This window comes from Pezoporus occidentalis, unplaced genomic scaffold (genome assembly GCF_034315485.1).
Source record: "Pezoporus occidentalis ecotype Australia unplaced genomic scaffold, CSIRO_AGI_Poc_V1 ctg115, whole genome shotgun sequence".
Taxonomy (NCBI): Eukaryota; Metazoa; Chordata; class Aves; order Psittaciformes; family Psittacidae; genus Pezoporus; species Pezoporus occidentalis.
In genome coordinates this window covers 3,090,851-3,114,906 of record NW_026912940.1, presented here as the reverse complement: position 1 = coordinate 3,114,906, position 24,056 = coordinate 3,090,851, and the positions used below count along the sequence as shown (strand labels likewise).

At 39.2% G+C, this 24,056-nt stretch overlaps 1 protein-coding gene across 3 annotated transcripts in view; it reads right to left on the bottom strand.

Moving 5' to 3' along the window:
• The window catches only part of GALC (galactosylceramidase), a 34,622-nt gene extending 13,017 nt beyond the window's left edge, over positions 1-21,605 (bottom strand). The window contains exons 1-7 of one of the 3 annotated variants that reach the window (XM_062638856.1): positions 21,395-21,605; positions 20,328-20,396; positions 18,400-18,463; positions 16,386-16,499; positions 14,904-15,043; positions 12,620-12,658; positions 6,212-6,339 (exon numbers count right to left, since the gene is read on the bottom strand). In XM_062638856.1, coding sequence (XP_062494840.1) covers positions 6,212-6,339; positions 12,620-12,658; positions 14,904-15,043; positions 16,386-16,499; positions 18,400-18,463; positions 20,328-20,396; positions 21,395-21,565 — 725 coding nt within the window. In that variant the 5' untranslated portion in view covers positions 21,566-21,605. Of the gene's footprint in view, positions 1-1,312; positions 1,444-6,211; positions 6,340-12,619; positions 12,659-14,903; positions 15,044-16,385; positions 16,500-18,399; positions 18,464-20,327; positions 20,397-21,394 lie in introns of those variants that run through there. The other 2 variants (XM_062638848.1, XM_062638865.1) reach the window with 2 other exon arrangements.
• Positions 21,606-24,056: the final 2,451 nt, after the last annotated feature.

The window sequence follows — 24,056 nt, the reverse complement described above, 5'->3', positions numbered from 1 at the left end:
CCCAGTTATCTGAAATACTTTTTATATTTTCAAGTAAAAAAAGAAAGCCAACCACCAGTTTTTTTCTGGTTTTTTGTTTTGGCTGTTTCATTGTTTGGGATTTTTTTGGTTTGGGTCTGTTCTGTTTTTTTTAAGATACCATGATGTGCACCACTAAATGTCCAGCAGGCAACTGATTATCTACTACACAAGATAGTATTTAATCTCCCTGCTAAGACTGAATCAGAGTAGGGATGTAAAATACTTCCAAAGAGTTAAGCAACTACAGTTTACTGAGACTGATTAAAAATAGTTGAGCTTCAGGAACTGACTCTGGGTGCATACTTGTAGCTGCCAAAAAACAGAAAAGAAGCATACCTACTACACTGGGACCACAGTAATTACAGCAGATTTGTATCCAGTTAAAGGGAGTTCACAATTCCTTTTACTTGTTGATCCACACATGATCCAAGACTCCATTGGCAAAATACTGCCAGGATACTTTTTGTTGTTCAAAAGTAGGGGTGGGGAATTCATTTGAGGGGACACTAACTGCCTATCTGTATTTGGAGTTAAAGCCCTCATATCTACAACTCCTATGGGTCAGGTATATAACGAAGAACGGAAAAGACTCAAGATGAAGCAAGGAAAAGACACATTTGATGTATGTGATTGGATCAGGTGAGTTTAAGGAACATAATTAAAATTTAGAGCTAGTATAAAAAGTTAATAAGCAGGTCTTACACGTTTCCATTCAGCCGACAAGTCAGTAATCAATCTCAAATTTCGTCACAAAATATTAGCATCATACAGTGAAACCCAGAACTAGCAAAACAAGTCAGCTGGCTACATGCTTTCCAAACACAACCTTCCCATCAAGCAAAATGGGAATTAAAAATCAAGACATTATTGTAACTGAAAAATGATTCAGAAGTTCACTTCTGGCTCACACCCATTTCTGTGACAGACCAGGAAGACAGTAATACAAAGCTGTTTAAAAAGCTGTACAGCTGAAGAACCTTTTGCTTACCAAATAAAGGAGCTAAAACAACCCTCAGAATAAACAGGACTGTCCAGAAAAACTTCAAGCTGTCAAAGGTGTGACACAGACCACACAAGAGAAGACTCATGATGCAGTTAAAGGGTTAAGGCTGTTACCAGGACAACATTCCATGTGCTTTGATGTGGGTTAGTAAGAAAGATTATAGTATCAATCCTTTCATTGCAGGTGAGAGTATAGAGAGGTAAATCTTTGGCTGTGCTAGTTATAAATAAGCACGATGAAGACAAACTATGAATAAGCTACCAAGAAAAAAAAGAGAGAACCCCCTACCCAATTGCATCGACCACTCCATGGAGCTCAGAGTCAAGCAGCAAGACAAAGGAAATGGGCTCCCACAGTCTATCGCTGGCTATGATCCTCACCTGCTGCAGACCATGCTTATCCAATGTGTATCTCAAGAGCTTGGGGAAAAAAAAAAGAAAAAAGAGAGAGAGCAAAGAATAGAGAAGAGACAAAAATATTTTTCATATCATCAAAAATTTCTATTGGAAAAGGCAGCATCTTCTTCAGCACCACTTGAACATATTTTAAAAAAAATGTTTCGATTCTTATTTTTACAACTTGGACAGCAACTGCTACATCAAACAAAATGTAATAGATTGTCAAGCACAAAGTGCCTTCAAAGGACATCTTCCTCTACTATGCGAAACCTCAAAGCACATGATGAACAGAAAAATTAAAAACACTTGACTCATTTTCTGACACACAAAAACTGCAGATGAAGTTAGACAAAGCATATCACATCTCATGCAAGACACTCTATTTGCAGATCAACCACTTCAATTTTACAGTGCTGAGGATTAGGCTACAAGGACTACAGTACAGGGTCCTGTATTATACAGGACAACTGAATTATAAGATATAAACTTTGTGAAAGCACAGTAAACATTTAATTAAGAGAAGGATTTGATTCCCCATATTCTCCCTGCTAATCAACTATTTCAGTTTAACAGTGAAGCAACACAAACAAGAGCAGCTCTTCTTAAACAATACCAATGAGAAAAAAAACAGACACATAAAAACCTTCCTACTCAACTGTGTTTTATTTCAAGTTTTCAAATTGCAACCACTTTGCACCTCCCCAGAGACATTTTAAGGCCTTGAAAATCAATGAAACAAATCTGAAACATCAGGTAAGATCGAGTCTAAGGATGCAGTTTCTTAAAGTGGAGAGGTCCCTTAAACAGCGCTTGCTGTACTTGTAAACTCAAATAACATCAAACACCTAACAACTTCCAAGTCATTCTGTAGATTTCTACCACACATAATGTTCTCTAACAGGGAACACTACCTGCAGGAAACAGTGCTGCACATTTTTTTTTTCCCCACAGATGAGAATCTGAACTAGCTTATATGCAGTCTGACAGTAGCCTGAAACTGCAAGATTTCCAGCCCAAAGCGTTACCTTTGGCTGAACACAGCATTGTATTTATTACATAGAAAATATGCAGTTTGTAGGCTAGTCTGGGTCAAGTGTGCTGTCTCCACTTCCTCCCAGCTTCCCCTCCTCCCTGGCAGAGCATGAGACTCAGAAAGTCCTTGGTTAGAGTAAACATTACTGAGCAACAGCTAAGAACATCGGTGTTATCAGCGCTGTTCCAAGGCTGAAAGTCAAGACCACAGTGCTGCACCAGCTACTAAGAGGGAGAAAAATGGCTGCTACTGCTGAACCCAGGACACTGTTACATCTTGCATTAGAATAACGCAGCATTTGATTTGCAGACTTAACATATATACAAAGGCTAAAGTATTCAGACATTAGGAGAGGTTCCTGATGATTAGAGAAAAAGAGTTTTAATGCCTGTCTTCCAAAAAGAGGATCTAAGAAACTACAGGCACATCAATCTATCCTCACTCCCCAGGAAGGTTAGGGAACAAGTCTTCCTGGAAGCCACTTCCAAGCACAAAAATGACAGAAGGATGACTGGGAACGTCAACATGGATTTATCTGGGGAAAATTATGCCTGACAAAGAGGTCTGCTTTCTACAACAAGATGACTACCTGTGAGGGCAAGGTAAAATCAGTGGATGTCCTAGACCTTTAGCAAAGTCTCCCACGATGGTTGACAGAAAAGTCCAACTAGGGTGCAGATGGCTAGTGATGTCACCATAAGCTTATATTAGGGATGATGCTGTTTGAGGTCTTTAATAAAACTCAGGAAGTTCACATTTTGCTTTGCTTGCACACAGCTTTTGCTTTGTTTAGTAAGGTGTCTATCTCACAAACCACCAGTTTTTTCACTTCCACCCTTCTGATTCTGTCCCCCCATCCCACTGGGGAGGAGTGAGCAAATGGCTATGTGTGGCTAAGCTGCCTACCAGGGTTAACCCACAACATTGCTTATATGTTGAAAAGGAGGGCTGATATTTAGAGGAAATAAACAGACTGAAAAAAAAAAAAGCTGACAGGAACCTCGTCAAGATCAACAGATGCAAACACAAAGTCCTACACCTGAGACAGACTAATCCTTTGCAACAGTACAGGCTGTGGACTGATGAAAAATTCAGTCAGGAGTAAAAACTTTAAAAAAAAAAAAAAAAAAGAAAAAAGAGCATAAGTATGGTTAAACACTTGTAATAAGTTGCCTAAAAGGGTCATGACAATACTAAAGTTGAACAAGACCCAGCAATTATGATCTAATTGTACCTGCTTGATGAAGAGGTGTTCAACCAGATGACCTCCAGAGGTCCCGTGTGAACCAACTTAGTCAATAATTCTACCTAATTACAGGTAACATCCCCTGAAATAAGGACAAAAAAAATTCCCCAACCAACCCAAACAAGGCTGTTCTACCAGTCAAATCTATTGTTTTAAATTGAGACAAACATACTGTCTTGAGATCAGTTACAGAAATCCAAAATTAAATTTCTAGCTTGTGATTTGAACTACGTAATACAAAAAATCCCTTTTAAAATTATGGCAAAAGCAGCATGGTCAAAATCCTAAAATAAATCCAGAAGCCAGTGTTTTCTATAACTAGTCCACCAGCTTAGTATAACTAGACAAGTCAATTCATCTCGCTTTATTAGAGCAAATATTTTTTACCCCAGAAAGAACAAACAACAATGAACCAAGATTGTTCTTTGTACTAAACTGAGAAAGCATTCCTGGATCATAAGACTAATGATTCCTCTAAAGTTGAAACTGTATTAACTATGAATATCAACAGTACAAGAATCCTTTACATAGAAGCCACAGTCATTGACAAATAGCTTTTAAATACATCAATTAAAATTTATCACATCTTTTAGGTTTTGCTGGTTTTGTTTTGGTTTGGGTTCTTTTTAATGTCACTAGGAGACAGGAAAAAAAATACAAATTGAAACAGCAGCAATTGTTTCTGCTATTTGATGGTTGTATTAGAAAAGACTCATGCAACATTAACAAAACAATACAAATTTAAACCCAGGTTTTCATTCTGAAATGGAAAAGCCAAGAAAAAGTCACAGAGAGGGTTATACTTGAAAAGAGATTACAGAACAATGTACAGGACAGGATTTCTGAGAAAATAATTTAAGACTCTTCAGGAAAACAGACTAGCAGATTTTGCAAACAACTACACGCAGTTATCTAAGACATACAGATACTGCATACTTTAAGCAACTTTCTGAACCCCAGCATTTGAAGGACAGACAGCTAAATACTATTATCTTTTTCTAGGTCAGCAAGAAGTCTGTCTGGTAGGTGGTGCCTTAAAGTCAACATTGGCTGAGAAACACTATGTTCTTATTTTGCAACTAACCATTTCTTGACAGACAACACCACTATTGCACAGTAAATATTCTCCTAACTCTTCATTTTTTGTAATCAGCAGGGTAGGGGCAGTTGGGGAAAAATCCAAATGACATTCAAGAAAAACCTATGACAAAAAGACCTTTCATCTTAAAGAACAACTAAAACATGTGCTGTCCTAAAGGCTATAAACAAAACCAGGCACTCCTAGACTTGATTCTGTCAAGCCATTAAAGAATTAAGAACCATATACACTCAGTGCATTTATTCTGCACGTGTCATTGCCATGAAAATCATAACTAAAACATTTCTTAATGCCCTATAACTTGGTGAGATGCAAGCCCTGCCTAAGCTGAAAAAGTTCTAAGTTTTAAAATCAAATGAGTTACTCAATGCTGGCACTATAATTGGTATTTCTCAGGCAGCCACTTCCAGATGATCAGTGTTTACAAGCTCAACATATATGAAAGCAGTTTTGTTATAAAATCCCTGCTTAATTGACTTGCTATAACCTTTGAACCATGCATTAGTTTAATCAATTAGGAGCACATCACACACCTTTACATATAGATGAGTACACTAGTAACCACACCCATGTCCTTATCACAGTAAGGGTAACAGAGGTAAGCAAGTTAACAAATGTAACACAAGTGAACAATTTATACACGTACAGGTAATTTCCACTGTGAACATGCTACAATTTTTTAAAGCCTTCTTACAGTTTTGAGAAATCAGAGATTACCAAAAAAGCAAGAGCAGCAAAATAAGCATCAAACCAGTTGACAGAAGCAACACAGTAAGAAAGTGCATTATGGAGCCAGAGTGCTGGCAAACAATCAATCTGTCATTTGCTACAACAGCAATAGTGGGCATTCCTGGCTGCTAAAATTGATAGGCTGTATTAGTTTAAAGACAAACTTTGGATGCTTGTTTTTACTTCTACTTCACTGTCTGTCTGTGAGCTTTTAACGCCATCAGATAAGCAACAAACTCCTAGCTTTAGGAGGTGACAGGAAACGGTGCAAGCATCAAATCCCAGGGTGACAAGTTCCAGTGTGAAAGTTCAAGTCCACCTGAAATTAAAACTGATTGCAGACCAACAGTTGAGTCCTAAGAGTTTTCTGATTTTGAAGATGCACATACAGAAGAGCTAGAAATCTCCTCTCATTTGCTAGTGCTAAGATAAGACTAAGACACAGCTCCTAACAGAACACTTGAAAGATCATGGAAGAGTGGTAAGGTTACCCTACACAAGTACCAAACTGAAAGAAGAGATGAGGACAAGAAAGAGCAATCAGTCACCACTGTACATGATGGTGACAAGTAGTGAACGGCTGGGAAGTATGAAATAAGAATATATGACTTCTCAAAAGGGAGATGAAAACTTACTGAAGTAATAAGCAATGTTTAAGATTCCTCCCTTCTCCCACACTTACCCGACTACCTCAACAGCATCATTAAGATAGGGATCAACTATCATCTCCTTTGAAACGTTCCAATCTCCATCTGCAGCGATGATGCCAATGCTCCTTAGACCCAGTCTGTCCAAAGATTGTCGAAGTACCTTAGTAACAGATAACACCACTTAAAGTACAGCCTTCATCAAGCAGGCAACATGAAAATTTAAGACTGAAAACAATTTAAGAACTCTAGGAGGAGTTGGTAGAAGCATTTGTCTCCAGACTAAGACAGGGAAGAATAGCTCTTACTCCTCAAAGGAGGACCATAATGACAAACTAAGACAAAGTTAATTATAAGTATTTTTAACACTGAAGGGTAATCTATGACATTCAGATAGTTGTTAAACAAAAACGGGCTTATCACTTGGATGACTTTTGACACCCGGCATGCATATGTATGTGTACTCCACTTGGACAATCTCAGCATACTGATTCTGGCCATTGCCTGCATGTAATTCATGTAATGCATTTATTATAAAGTCAGTCACCTCAAGTTCATCCAAAAACAACGACTGGCTGGAAATGTTGAAATGGACATACCTCCACAACGATTAGAAGTGAAAGTTAAGCCGATTCCAAAAATAATATATTGAGAAAACAGGGACTGATGTTTTCAAATAGAAAAGACCTTGTAACTCTGCTGTTATCTACAACAGAAACCTTGCCAAACATCCGTCCTTTTCAAGGGAAGAGCACCTAAACATTTTTTCCAAAGGTTATTTTACTGAACAACAACAACAAATAATCCCTGAAGTCGCAAGTGTCAGACATTTAATTTTAGCCACTATTTGACTCTCATATGTCTCACTAATTTTCAGTAATGCAATGCATAAAACTGGAATTGCCTATTGACAACAAAACTGAAGGCAGTCAACTTTGAATTCAAACATGCCAACAGAAGAGAATTCCTGTTCCATATTCCTAGATTCTCCTTACTATTTTACTGCCAAAGATGATAAACCTCTCATATCTGACTGTGGAACTTCATAGAAAATACACTTATCTCTAACAGTTAAGAATGAACCAGGCTTACAGAGGGGTGGTATTATACAAAGATGTTTTATCTGAACACTCAATAAAAAATAAAGTTTCAAAAAGTATGTTCAGCAGCTTTCACATACAGCTGCACCTGAAAAGGGGCATTAGTCCACAGTCTAAAGCCCTTTTTTTCAACCTTGGATATAAAGGAATGATGTCCTACATGCTATATGTATCTATAAGAAAGCTTTTTCCCAACCATTTCAAGATCAGTAGGCATGAAACCTTGAAGCCCTCCAGCAATGTGAAAGAGAATAGGGAGCATATCTGCTTTGACATGTAACCAAATAAGAATACAAAGCAAAGTCCAAGTACTGGTGACAATGAAAGCCTAGATCTAAAGGACATAAACTTATTAAAAAGAAGAAAAGTAGCAATGAAGTTTTGTTCAGCCTTTGAAGTATAAAGTTTACCAGAAGAAAAATTCATCCTGGTAGAATACTTACAGTATGATCCTTGCAATTTAAAGCCTTCTAGCTAGCTAGACATTCAGAAAAACTGCCAAACCATAGAGATAGTTCAGAAGAACAAAACTAGAAAGGCTGCAGAACTTCCATGTTTAAAGCTAAGTACCAAGGACACAGAACTGTAGACACTCAAAATGCACCCCTTAGCAACATATACAGATGGCTCTCTGTCGTGGGTTCAGCAGCAGCAGTCATTTTTCTCCTCCTTGGTAGCTGGTGCGGTGCTGTGTTTTGACTTTCAGCCTGAGAACAGAGCTGATAACAAGGATGTTTTGGTTTGGCCAAAGACTTTGTGAGCCTCATGCTCTGCCAGGGAGGAAGGGAAGCCAGGAGGAAGTAGAGATAGGACACCTGACCCAAACTGACCAAAGAGGTATTCCATACCACAGCACGTCATGCCCAGGATGTAACTGAGAGTTACCCAGAAGGGCTGGTAGTCTGCAGGGTTGGAGGAGGTATTGGTCGGTGCTTGGTCTGGTGGGGTGGGGAGAGTTATCAGTCAGCAGGTGCTGAGGTGTTGTATTCTCTTCCCTTATTATTTCCTTTATCATTGTTATTATTGGTGGTAGCAGTAGTGATTTGTGTTATACCTTAGTTACTAAATTGCTCTTATCTCAACCCAAGGGAGTTGCATTCTTTCCGGTTCTCCTCTCCGTCCCTCCAGGAGTAGGGGGAGAGCAAGAAGGGGGGGGGAGTGAGTGAACGAGCTGTCTGGCTGGGTTTAAACCACTACACTTTCCCACTCCTTGTATTCATGTTTATATACAGATACTCCTTAAATTTCAAGGTTAAAGTTAACAGTATTTAAAAATACAATTGAAAGAATGGGATCTTGGATAAGAATTTATAAGCAATATCTACTTAATATGAAACACAATTAACGTCTTAGTGGATGAAGTAACTAAAATACCTTCTTACAAGTAAAAGTTCAGCAAGATAACCAAGTGCTTATCTATGTCATGTATTTGTCAGACATTAAAGAAAATGCCTGGTGTGTAACAGTACATTACAATAAACAGACATTTTAAAAATGACAGACTGCAAATAGAACTATTGTGTTGATTAGAGAAAAGATGTCATGCAACACTGCAGACTGTAAGAGAATGAATGGTAAAACAGGTGCTACTTAAGAAGCCTTGTATCAATTAACATACAGTGGGAGGAAGGCTACCACTTTTCAGCAAATATTTGAGTGATTTTAAGATCAAATTTTAACCTTAATATTGAGCTCTAGAAGCCAAAAGCTTAGCCCCAATTCAACAGCATTTAAAAAGCTAACAAGTAGAAAGCCACACCTACACTGGAAACTTTGTTCTCCACATTCACTCTCCCCACATTAGGAAGCCAAGACAAATAGATGTGAAAGCCTTCAGGTGACACAAGGCTTAGTAGCACAGAACATTTCTACTCCTTACAAGAAATACAGGAAGTCAGAAGAACAGTCTTTAAAAAAGAGCCAATCAGCGATATAGTGGAATAAGTATTTGAATTATACAATCTGCCTTCTCTCTCTGATGATTCTTTTTACAAAGGGATCAGTCTCATAGGAATTCCAAGCAATATAACATCTTGTCAGTGAAAAAAATAAAAAATAAATAAATAAAATCTCACTATTTATGTCCCCTCTTACTTGCAGTTTTATTCCAGCCTGCAAATAAGTATTTTCATTTCTGTTGTGTTTGCTTCTGTAACATACATACTGAAGAGCTAGAGATTTCTACTTGAAGTATACACACACTATTTCCCCCTTCTTCCCTACTAGCATAACTTACCTATGATTAGGATTATCCTTTAGGAGATTACAGGTATCCTTAGTGATTCCTCCACTAGCCTATACCTGATAAGTTAAACACTTTTCTTTTTGAAAAAGAAAAGCCTGGAATCCACATTTTCTGAGGCTATCTATTACAAAAAAAAACCCTTCTATTTCCTGAAGGGTTTCTGTCATAAAGACAGCACCCTATGAACTCATTTCCTAGCTTTAAAAATAGGTAGGCTATGGTTTGAGCTGAAAACACACTGGGGTTGTATACTTCAGGAGGATTCCAAGCACACCCACTGAACAAGTTTAGACAGGGATTTAGGTACCTTCACTGGCAAAATCTGAAGCATCTACACAACCATCAAGGTTTTGCTACTTGACATGCCCAAAGAAACAAGACAACTTGATATAGAGGCCAAGATATCCTGCTGCGTCACACTTCGGTGTATTGGTCTTATCTCTGAAACAGATTTTGTTAGTCACTAGAAAACTCTAATGCCAAACCTTTCTATCTAAAAGTAACTAATTGCCTAAGCCTACAAAAGCGGGAACCTAGAATATACCTTTAATGAAATCAGTGGTGGAGTAAAGTATATGTAATAGGATTTCATAGAATCATAGAATAGTTAGGGTTGGAAAGGACCTTAAGATCATCTAGTTCCAACTCCCCTGACATGGGCAGGAACACCTCACACTAAACCATGTCACCCAAGGCTCTGTCCAACCTGACCCTGAACACCACCAGGGATGGAGCATTCACAACTTCCCTCGGCAACCCATTCCAGTGCCTCACCACCCTAACAGGAAAGAACTTCTTCCTTATATCCAATCTAAACTTCCCCTGCTTAAGTTTTAACCCGTTACCCCTTGTCCTATCACTACAGCCCCTAATGAAGAGTCCCTCCCCAGCATCCCTATAGGCCCCCTTCAGATACTGGAAGGCTGCTATGAGGTCTCCACACAGCCTTCCCTTCTCCAGGCTGAACAAACCCCAACTTTCTCAGCCTATCTTCATACGGGAGGTGCTCCAGCCCCTGATCATCCTCGTGGCCCTCCTTTGCACTTGTTCCAACAGTTCCATGTCCTTTTTACATTGAGGACACCAGAAATGTAAACAGTACTCCAAGTGACGTTTCATGAGAGCAGAGTAGAGGGGATCTAAAAGGTGGTTAAGACTTGGAAACTAAGTTACTGTAGTGGCAGTGGACCCAGAAAACCAGTTTTAAAAACATATTGATTAATATATTTGTTAACAAAAAACCCATAAATCTGGATATAAGGTATTCCTCTTTCTTTGCACAAGGTATACAACCAACACAGAGCTTTCTGCCAGTGCTTCCTGCCCTCCTTCAGTCAAAGCACTGCAAAAATAATAGGAAACAGCTATAAGAATAATCATCTAAATCTGCATTCTATGAAACATAATTTTAAAAATAAAAGTTTTATAGGAGATCATTTGCAGTTTTCCAGAGTAGGTGGAATTTTACAGATGCCAGCCTCATGAAAAGATACTTAAAGATACTTTTTTTTTTTGCTCTTACTGTAATGTCAAGTTTAACAGTTGCACACCATTTTCCCTATCATTCTCCTAAAACTAATCTTTAAACAAAATAACTACAGAAGTTGCCAGGACAAATGTGACTAACCTCATCCACTGTACACAAACCATAAGAAGTGAAACTCTTCTAAAAGCCACTAATTGACTAATTCTAAGTAGATCGGATTCAATCCCTGCCAAATTCTGGAAAAAAGAAAATCAACAGTTTTTCTGCACATTCAATTTAACTCTTAATTTTAAGAAGTAAAGTTATTGCTTCTTAGCCTCAAAGCAGCAACAAGGAAATGAAAAAAGCAGAAGCTCGTACTTAAGATTCCACTTCAACATAATGTAACATAACAAACAGAAGTGAGTTTTTGAAGAAGTGCAGGGAGGCAGCAGGAAGCAGCATTAAGAGATATGTCAAGGTTGTTTAAGTGAAATACTATGTTCTTCCAATGCTTCAAGAACAGGACGTACTTAATTTTGCACAGCTAAAAACACAGAGCCTTTATTATGTTTTCCATAAAATAAGAACCTGGAGTTCTGTAGCAATAATTTAAGGGCATTATATTGACTGGTACTTTGCTACAGAATTTTGAATAATTCTAGATCTTGGACTTATAACTATATCCAAGCCAGTATAAAGATGAAGAATTTGTATGACTTCAGTAGCATCAACTGCAGCTTTCATCAAAATGTGGAGGTCCTAAACATTTAGCATACATTGACACCCTTCAAGTCCCAAATAACAGTTTCAGACACACACACACAAAAAATAAAATCTAGAAATCTGATCCTGTTAGCATTCCATGCCTGCAACTACAAGAAACAGAGTCCAGTAAATGAAGTAGTTGTAGCACTGAGGTCCCTTTTCTAAGTAAAAGGGAAAAGGACAGAAAAGCTATTTGTTTACATATAGAAGCGTAGACCATAGAATCATAGAATCGTTAGGGTTGGAAAGGACCTTAAGATCATCTAGTTCCAACCCCCCTGACATGGGCAGGGACACCTTACGCTAAATCATATCACCCAAGGCCTCGTCCAACCTGGCCTTAAACACTGCCAGGGATGGAGCATTCACAACTTCCCTCGGCAACCCATTCCAGTGCCTCACCACCCTAACAGGAAAGAATTTCCTTCTTATATCCAATCTAAACTTCCCCTGTTTAAGTTTTAACCCATTACCCCTTGTCCTATCACTACAGTCCCTAATGAAGAGTCCCTCTCCAGCATCCCTATAGGCCCCCTTCAGATACTGGAAGGCTGCTATGAGGTCTCCACACAGCCTTCTCTTCTCCAGGCTGAACAGCCCCAACCTTCTCAGCCTATCTTCATACGGGAGGTGCTCCAGTCCCCTGATCATGCTCGTGGCCCTCCTCTGGACTTGTTCCAACAGTTCCATGTCCTTTCTACATTGAGGACACCAGAACTGCACACAATACTCCAGGTGAGGTCTCACGAGAGCAGAGTAGAGGGGCAGGATCACCTCCTTCAACCTGCTGGTCACGCTCCTTTTGATGCAGCCCAGGATACGATAACAAACATTTTACTTTAGAGAAATAAGAAAAAATACATACCTTAATGTATTTGCTATTAAATGCCCTTTCGTTCCATATCTAAAATGGAAAAGTAAAAAGTCATTTAGAAAAAAATCAGGATATGTCATGATTAATGAAAGATTTATGTACACATAAGATTACACAATCTATTAATGAACTCTGTGGTTTCCATTTGCTACAGGAAAGCACTCTCCTTGGTTTTATTATCAGCTCTTCAGGGGAAAATTTTGTATGAAAGCTCAAAATGGCTGCTTATTTATCTGTCTCTGAGGTCTACTGGTTGCCTTTTTGCTGAAAAGAACTTCAGACCTACTTGAGCTCAACGGTGGCAGCAGAGTTACATTTCTTACTGAGGCATCTACAGTTTTATAAGTCTTTGAAAAACACATTGTGGATTCAATGTGGTCCTATGAATGGGCCCTGCTGCCATACACTCACAGAGCTAGAATAAGTTACATATTGAGCAACTGCCTACAGCCTCAGTGGGGTTATTCAATGGCACAGTTCTTTCTAATTTACATAGGACTGTACCCATACTTGAACACAAGACAGATCCAGCATAGTTTAAGTAAAGAGACACAAAATGATCTAATTTCTGTTGGTCTGGATTTTCCATCTTTTATAGAAAGAGTGTTTAAGCTAAACACAGCTCAAAATTCAAAAGGAGAAATGATGGTCTTCCTTTCTACCAGATATCCTGAGCAATAAAATGCATAATCAGAAACCTTTCTTTTTTCTAACCACAACATGAACACTGCAACTCACATTCACCTGTAAAGATGAAAGTATCCCCCCCATAGTTGTAGATTACCCAATCATGTACAAGCAGTTTCTCACAGATGGCATATGTCCATTTGATTTTGGTATTTCTAGATTTTTCAATGCATGAGCACTAACACGACTTCAGAAATGAGCCAATCATAAAGTTACTTACTGAAAGGCATATTTCATCATAAAGCAAATAATAGTGATATAATATATACTATAAAGCAAAAGAGCAGTAAAGACTAACAATGTAGAACCAGAACAGCATTAAAATTGTTGACAGTTTCTGAGCTTCCATAGGCCTCACTGCTTTCCCGCATTTCAGATTATACCCACAAAGAAATCAGACAATATGCAATGTCACCACATTGCCTGTAGAAGCAGAAATTCCCTTTTCTTAGAAGTATAGAATTCAGAAGGCCAACCACCGTGAAGTAACAACACAGAAACCAGACATTACTGAAATACGTAAAGTACAGAACTTCCCATCTACTCTAAGAGCTCAGTAAGGAGAACAAACAACAGCAGTTGCTTTCCCTGTCCCCCCTCAAGCTGAATTGCTGCAGTGCCACTGTGTTAGCCAAAGTGCAAGACTGACTCATCTGAAATGAATCAGCACCAAGGGAGATGCATTCCAGAGGAGATACACATCAGATATACCTTCCCACATTACAGCAGAAAGGTCAGACTTCCTTTGAGCGATGAGAATCACAGTTTCAGAAGCTTTGTTCTGGACTGTTGAAATGATTTCCAGCTTTTCTGCACTTAAACAACTGCCTCATATCAAAACACTTAGAAGTCTAAAATAGTGTTTCAGTAATTATAGGACTGATTTTAGAAGAATCCTAGGCACATATTTTCTTAATCAGAAGAAAAAAATAAAAAGTTGAATCTCAGTCAAATAATGACCTTGAAAAGTGTTTCTCCATGGTCTGGTTCTGTCTCATCTCCAAATTATGAGATTTTTCTCAGACATGTATTCTTCCGTATATTCCACATATATACTGCAATACACTTCCATATATTGCACTATAACACAGTACAGTAGTTACAGTACTGTAACATATGCACCTTTACCTACTATAAATAATGCAGGTAAAAATGGAAGAAGTTGTAAAGGATTGTCCTGTGGAAAAACAGCAACCATATTTTATGCCAAGAAGCAATGTTAACTATCACAATCTCTGACTGAACATTTTTGTTAGCTAGTAACCACCGAAACCCAAGCAGAACAAACAAGGCAGAAAAATATAAGCCCAAGACTCAAACAGATTTCAGAATTCTCAAGTTCTCTGATAACTGTTCTAGAATTGGAAAGGCAGGTGACTAGCCATGTTACACTGGTTCTGCTTTAATGGCCATTACTGCAGAAAGACTGCAAACTAACATAACTTCTGCCTTCCACCCTGCAACAGAAAAAGCCAAAACTGCAATTACAAAACAATTTCTCTCCCCATCTCCCTCCTCCAGTAATCAACAGAGACAAGACCAAGATCTTAGGAATGAAGATACATACAGGAGATTTTGCTTTACTAACCCCAACATAATCAATGTCCAAATCATGGTAGTGTTTAGCTCCTAATATCCAAGAAACAATATAGTAAGCAGTGACATCTGGATAGTCATAGGGCCAGTTTTCACCCTTCCCTATCCATGCTGGAAATGTCCAAGGTAATCCTGGAAAGAGAAAAAAAACAAATTAATAAGTCATTGGTCTACATTACTCAGTATGCTTCAATAGCAAGCTGTAATTTGCTCTACCTAAAAAGTAGTGGATACACACTTCAAATTCACATAGCTCCAGTGAAGACAATGAAATATAACTTAAATCGAGAGTATGCTCTAATATAAATTGTGATTAAACATTTATAGCTGCCTTTTTTTTTTTTTAGCTAGAAAACCTTCATTATTAGAGGACAACACTTAAAAGCCCAACTTCAGGAAAAAAAATTTCAAAGTTATAGACAAAGGAATCAATACTGAACACCAAAAATTGTTAATCTGAATTTCAGAAGAAGTGATGATCTGATCATAATAGAGGAAGAAAGATTAGGATCATGAAAAAGCACTGCCAAGTCTCAGATGTTACTAGATCTTGTAGTAAATAGGAACACCAAATTAAGCTAAGCAACTCCTGCTAAGTTTTCAGCTGACTTCGTATAAGACACCATAAGCTAATGGAAATGCCAACTCTCTTTCTTTAATGAGAGCTTGATATGAGGGGAAAAAAAGAGGTTAATAATAGAGATTAGTCCTAGATGGTAAGCTTACTGCTTGTCATAGCACCTGTCTAACAAAACCTGACTAGCAAATCCTACACCAAGTCATGCAGGACTTCACAAATCCTGGATCCCTGAAACAGAGGGAATTAGATACTTTTTAATTGATAGATTTCTTACCTTGTTTCACTTGAAATACATTTTGTAAAGCCTTTCAGTTAAAATCTAGGGTTTCACATTTGTAGCACCACAGCACATACACAACCCATGATCAAAACAGGAAGACAGGAAAGTCCTCTTACAACTCAACTATGTACATAAGACAAATCAGAAGACAAGAACCACTGTAGTGGGGATGGGGTGATGGGTTTATTTTGAGAACATGTAATTTAGTGTGTACAGGAATTACAGATTGATACTTCCTGTAAGTTTATTTTATCCCTCCTTTTTTTTTCTCTATTATTCAGAAATTCAGCTCTCATGATATATCACTTATACCCATTCCTGTGATAGTCTAAGCATTAACGCTACTTGATACAAGCAAATGATAAGTCATTTCTTATCCTATGCTACCTGTTACAGTGGCACAGCATAAGAACATTGTGGCTCTCTAACAAAGTAAAACACAGTAAGTTTAAGCAAAGCATCAAGGCAAGCTTATCAAACACCAGAGATTCTACTTTATCTACTACAACATCAAAACATCTGTCCATTAAAATAAATATCCTAATTAAGTGTCTGATATGTAATTTATTTTGCAGGAAAAAGGCAGTAATATGCTGAAACTTGAAGCAATTTACCAATAAGTTTAATTTTGGGGTTCCTCTTTTTAGCTTCTTTCATTAGCCACCATTCATAGCCCCGGAAGTAGTTCTCATCATTTTCATAGTGCATATGGGAGGGTTCAGTACCATCTAGGAAGGAAAGAGACAGGTAGCTCACAATTATCTTCTGTGTCATAGGCTGTTACACATTATAAAGCTTTCTGTATTGCTCACTGCCATGGTATGCAAGCACATATCTCCAACATGGTTCACATATTCTTTGGTATGTATTTCAAAGCAAAAGGAATAGTGGGAGGGAACACAAAAGACTTGCCACCCTTCTTAGTATATTAAATTAGCAAAAAAAAATAATATTTTTTTATTCTTAAGGGACTGCTTTCAACATCAGAATGTGATTAACTATTGGGCATTTTCTATCCCTAGCTATGATAATACTAAATCATTCATGATTATCTTGGTTCCAACAACCAGTAGGAAAGTTACAGCATTAAGATCAGGAATGAAAAAAACAAACAGATGCAGAAGCAGGTTGTATCTAAACCAAAAGGCAAACTAAATAAGGCTGTAACTTGCTGCTTCTGTGCAAGGCAAGCCCAGGGAGAGAAAAGAACTGTCGTGAAGTTTTTTCAGTGACAGGGAAAAGATTTTTCTATATTTATAGTAAAGATCTAGTTTATATTTCAGTGGTGTTCTGTGACTACAGGAAAAGCTTGCGGAATGCACTGAATTCTCTCAGACAAAAGGTCTGGAAGCAAACTAGAAAGCTGCAAAAAAATCAGCATTGCATGGGCAGTCATCACACAGAGAAGTTGGTAACTTGTTTAGACAAGTTACAGTTGCAATGCCATGCACTATATGCCTAATTGTTACAGATTTCTTCCAATGATACTTCCTCCCCCTCCCTCTAGAACAGTACATTTCATTACAGAAAAGAGGATTGACTTTTTTTAATTCGACACTTGACTATTTGGAAGTCCTATTCGTCAGAGTCACAGAAGAGCAATTAGATTCCAAATTTAAACTCCTGATCACACCTCTGAGGTCAGAGTAAGAGCTGCAGTCTAGTGCGTTAATACATATGATTCTTGCTGATCTCCTAAAATCTAGAAAGTCATCGCAGAAGTATGTAACATTCTCCTTAGCCAACAGCAAAAGTATTTGAAGAGAAGGTCTGTGCATGCAGAAAGACAACTCCATCCTCCTCTAACCAGCAATTTATTGTCCAATTACAGAGATCTTAAACCCAATAATACTTTTTTCCATGTTAACTTTTCTTAAGGAAAGTAAACCAAAGAATGAAAAAGAATATCTAATGACACACGCATTAAAAAAATATAAATAAAACGCTACAAAGACAGATGCTATGCCTTCTATTTATTAACTGAATCTGCTTTAATTCTAGATTTAATTTGGGTGGGCAGGGGAGGGGGAGAGAAAAAAAAAAAATGAACTGTACTCTAGTTACTGCATCCAAGCATCTGATCACAAGCAGTTACTAAACAGTTTCTCTTATATGTAAATGTAGTAGGCCAGGCAAATTACACCAAGACATTTTCATCTGCAACTGTGGCCAGGCAAAAAAAAAAACAGCCAAACAATAGTGGTTTTATTGTCAGAAAATGCAACTCCAGTGAAATGTAGCAGCTCATTAAATGAAAGAAAAATAACTGCTTCTGACAAACTGTCTTCGCATTTTCATGCTTTTAAGATATAAACCACCTAGTCCTACACAAGTGTTTCAATCTGTATTGCAAAACTGGCGTTTGAGAAATGCCCTGAAATTCAGAAAATTACTAAACCTTCCTTATCTTAGGGAGGAAAAAAAGGAACTTGCTTGCTCTAGAATGCAACCTTGAAATCATGGGATAGAGAGAAGTGTTCCCTTCTACAAGTTAGCAAACATTGCTTTTCTGCATCTTCACTACCACTACAGAATGCACCTCCTTGCTTCAGCTGCAGTGACACATGCAGGACATGTTACTGCATCACTGCAACCAAAAATTAAACCCTGATCATGCTAAATACATACCTGTTGATTGTCCATCACCTCCAATCTCTACTTTGAGGATATGTAAAGAAGCACCAAAATTTGGCTAAAAAAGAGAGACAGAAAAGCAAACAGAATCCTACTGTTAATAAGAAAAATGCAATAAATAACGGTACATTGAGGATGCTAAAAAGTCAATAATTTTTTTATTATTAAAAACCCCACCCATTATAAATGCAATGAGAGATAATACAAGATTCTGCTTCACAAGGAAATTGAGCAAGATAAATAGTACTTATCTTTAGTCAGTTTCACTGACTCATGCATCATTAACAAGGCTTCTCCCCAACTCTGCAGATTTTAAGTTGATTATGCTCAAGAAAAATACAGAAGCACTCTTTAAATAGAACAAGGGCTGTATGAGGAACACAACAGTATTTTTACTGTCATTACGGTCAAGTTTGTTTTCTCAAAAAAAAAAAAAGAAATAATTGAAGTTAATATTTCTGTAATTCTCTGATGAATAGGGTTGCTTATGTGAAACAGCATACACATGGGTCAAAAATATCTACTAGCTACAGGCAGAAAGGCAAGAGAGAAAAACCCACCACACTGGGAAACAAATGGCTACTTAGCCCACTGCTGTCTTTCGCTGGCATCTGACTAGTGGAGCAGTACACAAAATTCAAGCTCATACAGGTGATCCTACTCCTAGTATGTTCTTCCAGCCATTAGTGGCTTAAGAGTTGCTCAAGCCAGAATTGCAGTTAATCATTATTTTAATAACCACTGGCCTCCTCAATGGAATTGCCCAAGTATAATTTTGGCACCTAAAAAAAAGTTTTAAGAGGTCAGAGTGCAGTTTGATTAAAAAAGTTTGCTGCATAGACAATATTTTGCTTGGCTTACAAGCTTTGGATTTCTTTATTTGTTTGTAAATAAGAAGCAAATACTCCCAATTTACCATTTCTCTTCCTGACATTTCTGATTTTAAACTTCTAACATATTTGGTCTCCTATCCCCATCACAAAAGTTGACTGACATTAAAAGACAAGGGAGAACAAGGCAAGGTATACCCCTCCCAGGTATCTCATGACAGCTTAAGAAGTTTTGGTGAAAGAACATGTCAAAAAGTCTTTGAAAATCATGACCTCAGGTAGATTTTTATTTTACCACATGTACTGATTCCTTCAGTAAACCCGTATTTATAACACATAGGTTTGATCCCCCAGTCACACATTATGCCTAACCTTACCCTTTAAAATCAATTCTTTAAACTACACAGTAAACTATTCCCCTCCAGCCATCTGAATTACGCTACTTGAAAGTGACATGGCATCCTCTTCCAGCAGAATAACTTATAGTGCCAAAGCAAAACAAGTTATTACTGTCCAGTGCAATAATTTTACCATATAAGTTGGGTAACTCCAAGGTTACAAAGCTCTTAAAGGTTACTTAAAGCTCTTACAAACCAGTAACATTCACACACCTTCTAGAGTAACTGACTGCACTTATACTGGAAACTAGTTTGGAATAGATATGGTACTGAAATGTTGCAGGTCGCACAGCTGTTTTCACATTACATGAATCTGTACTCCAAAGTAATAAAGAAAACTGTCTCATTGATTGCACACCCTGCAATTGCTATGAACAGCTAAACCCTTCATTTTAGCCACAAAAATAATTTCATCCTCGTTAAGCACAAATGAATGACCAAAATATCTTGAAAACATGTTTTCTAAAACATACTGTGAAAACATAAAAGGACTTTTCATAATAATCAGAACAAATAGGCTCCTGAACCATATGCTGGTTGTCAAAAACAAAAGCTAATATTAAAGGAGATGCTTTATAAAATGGAACTTTGTCCAATTTCAAGTAGTACTCATTATGCTATAGGAGTCTAACGTTATGCAATAAGAAATTCTGGATGAAATTAGACATTATTGTATCAGTGAAACCAACTTTACCTTGAACAGATAATCCAAAATCTGGGAGCGATAAGGTTCTTGGTAGTTCACCAGGAGTCTAGATGTGGCCTAAAATGGAAACAAAACAAAAATATGAAAATTTAACTTTCAAACATATAAGTACATTCCAGTCTGTCAGTTGAGGACTTTCACATAGCTAACAAAATAACAAAAGTAATTCTAGCACCAGGAACTCAGCTAAATCCCTACAAGAAGTCTTTTTTAATCCTTCAATAGTGCATTTCTGGTTTCATAGATTACAGTTGCCTTCTACTTCAGCTACCTGCAATTTAATGCGAAGAGAATCCAGAGAGCAGAATTGGTGCAAGCAAAATGCAGTCCCCTCCCAGCACCTTTTATCCTCTTCTACTCGTATCTCTCTGCTTTGGTGCACTTTATACCAAAGGCAATGGGAGTTCACTGGGCACACAGGCAGGAGGTGAAGGGAAGCAAATCAGCACGTCCAAGAACAGGTAAGAACTTGCAAGAGCTCCCGGCTCTGTTTGCTGGACCACAGGAAAGCATACGACTGGCTATTTTTTCATCCAACACTTTAAAGCTCACACAGACAAGTAGTGAGGAAGAGCCTCTATAGACAAAAACTGCCCTTGTTAGCTCTCCTCCAACAGCACTGAGGAAGTGGCTGGTCCTCGGCTACCCAAGCAGCCTGGTGAGAAAGAGCCACTGTACATCTGACAGCAAGAAAGGCACAAAGCAGGGCCCGGCTCCAGCCAACTGTCCCCGCTGCCACTACCACTGCCCGCACGGCTCCCATCGGGACCTTCCGGGCAGAGCTCCCCTTCAGAGCTCCACTCACGTCCTCTCATCTCCACCACCTTGCCTTTCATACATCCCCACTTCCTCACGGCTCCCTGAGAGCCCCCCACCAGCCAACACGGCTCCCTCACAGACACATCAAGGGGCTGCACCGAAGCCACCGAATGTTCGCACTGACGGAATTCCCCGCCTAAGCGCCCGTGAAAACCGCCGCCTCTAGGAGCGGCACAGCAGCACCGCAGGCAGCAGCTAGGCAGGACCTCCGCGCCCAGCCCGCCGCTGCCGCTCACCCCGCCGCCGCTGACAGCGCCGATCCCGTCGAACTGCCTCCCCAGCCCGTAGGCATCGTCCAGCTCGTAGGTGGCCGTGGAGAGCACAGCAGCACCGACCCCAGGGGGGCCCGGGCCCCAGCTGCAGCCAAGCAGGAGCCAGCTCCACAACAGAAGAGCACACTGCTCCATCACACACACTCCGCGCCGCCGCACCCCTCCAGCAACTCGCCACTGTCCAACTCCGCTTGTCACGTGACAGCACAACCTGGCAATCACCTGAGGGGCGGGGCGTGAGAGCTCTTCCCCGCCATTTTGGTAAAGGGAAAGGCTCAGGGAGGGGAAGGCTGTCCGCCCTTACGACACACACGAACGCCGGGGTTGAAGTTAGCGGCTGCCATTTTGAGAAAGGGCAAGCAAATTCGGGCTAGTGGGAAGCTTACCGCCATGCTGGAATTGGGCACTGAATGCCGAGTGAAGCTATTGTGGAGCCATCTTGGATGCGGCGGGGAGGGTGGTGGGCATCACGGCTACGCAGGGTTTCTCTGCGGGTACACAGCGAATTCGGGTTTAGTGGAGCTTGAGCAGCGATGTTAGGGTAACACCGAAGTGACTTTATTGGGGGGGCCTTTGGCAAGGCATGTCAGTTTTCCAGGGAGAGGAACGGTGATTCCCAGTGAACCTGATTTCCAAGCCCTCGCCAGCACCTAGTTAACTGGTTTTGCCGCACTCTCAGGCTGCCACTAAATCCCTTGTAAAGTAGGCAAAACTGGTCACTTTGAAGGAGAAAACTGCAGCACGTTGTGAGGAAGACCTTTGACTGCTTGCACAGGAACAGGCAGGGAGCGGCCCCGGGACACAGGGCCAGGCGTGGCGAGGGCCAGCCCGGGAGAGGGGTGCTGGCAGCCTGTGGGCTTCCCGGGGAACCTCAGTTGGATCAGCAGCTGTGGCCTCAGGGAGGGATCTGGGCGTGGGTTCTGTTTTACAGCCTTCACGAAGCACACGGCAAGGCAGCCACGTGAAAGTGCGGCCAGCTGAGATAGTGCAGTGCCACATGCTAAAAGCTTCCGTGAGAATAACCAGGGTGTTCGCTCAGACTCCAGCTCATCAAAGCATTTGACTCAGAGTAGAGTAAAAAGGAGATTGGTGATCGGCTTGATTATGCTATAAAAATACCCTTTAAAGGGGAAGTGTCTGTCTGCTGATTTAAGTGTTCTACAGAGGCGATGCTCCGTGTGCTTGAGGAGTGAGGAGATGCAATAGCTGACATCCTGTGTGCAGTGTCAGAGCCATGGAAAAGCCGAGGTTTTGCACATTTCTGTCTATCAAGGATGCTGTTATTCCAGCCACTGCCTCTCTTGGCCATGTCATTGAGGGATCTAATGTCTCAGTGATGACATTACCTGACTGACGTTTCCTGTTTGTTTCATTTTTAATAACAATTCTAAACACAAAGCATTTTGCACTTTACAGCCATATCAATAGCAAACTAATGAATCTGCTCACACCCAAATGAGCTATACGATGTCATTGTTGCATGCAAGGACAGAGTGACTTCCTCAAGGCTACAGTGAGTCAGTGACAAAGGTAGAATTATGTTCATGGTCCTAATTCACATTCATTCCAGCAGACCATACAGCTCTGCACACCTGGAAGGTTTACAAAATCATCAGGAATTATGGGCTAATTTTGATAATATCTAAATTTAATGCATAAATTTATTCCTTGGTGGAGGAGAATATTTCGAAGGCTTCCTTACTGTTACCTTGTTTTTTACCTGTTTTACCTTTGTCTGTGATCCAAAGATAATATGATCTATGTAAGCCCCAGTATAGCCAACAAAATTATTGAGGACTTACTCATTGCTTCTTTTGTAGATAAAATAATTTTGCACTGTTAATATTTTTCTATTTCAGTTGTTCCTTCTTGATAGTGTGTTAATCTCAGCCAACCTGAAGAACACCTTTTGTTCCAAGATGACTGATTTGAGATACTGTGCATGTCTGGATCTCAAAAAAAAAAAAAAAAAAAAAAACAACCAAACTTGGAAAACTCTTCTGCTTGCATCAGAAATTAAATGCCTTTTCTTCAGTGAAGTATAGGAACCCACAACTGAACAGCAGAACCAGCTCAGCTGGACACTGTTCTTAGTAGGTACCATGTTACGAAAAGGCTGGTGAAAAGTGATAAATCAGGTCTTTGTACAATGACCTTTCTTTCAGTGAAAATAGAGGTTTGACAAAAATTTAATTTAGAGATTGATCTAACCAAGTGGCTTGGAAGTCTCCCTCTTACCAAACTGGAGAGGGTTATGATATCAGTTCAGGAGGGAACACAAGTATAGAACGTTTTGATAATTCAGGCTTCGTATTAAAGCGAATTAGTAGAAAAACTGGACGAGAAAGTCATGCTCTGGTTGGAAAAGAGGAACCAAATCTCTGCATCCAGTGGTAAATATTATAGAGCTGCCTGGTATTGTTCTCAAGAATGTCAGGATGTCCTGTTTTAGAGCTTTTAAATTTCCTCCTCTGTTTCATTTCTCCTCTGCATCTTAATCATCAAACAGGCCAGTTTTGATATTACCCCATAGATGTAATTTTACTTTTTAAAGTGAAATTGTACCCATTTTTGTATTGAATTGTTCCAAGCAGAATTAAATAAAAAAAACCAACAAATCAGAGCA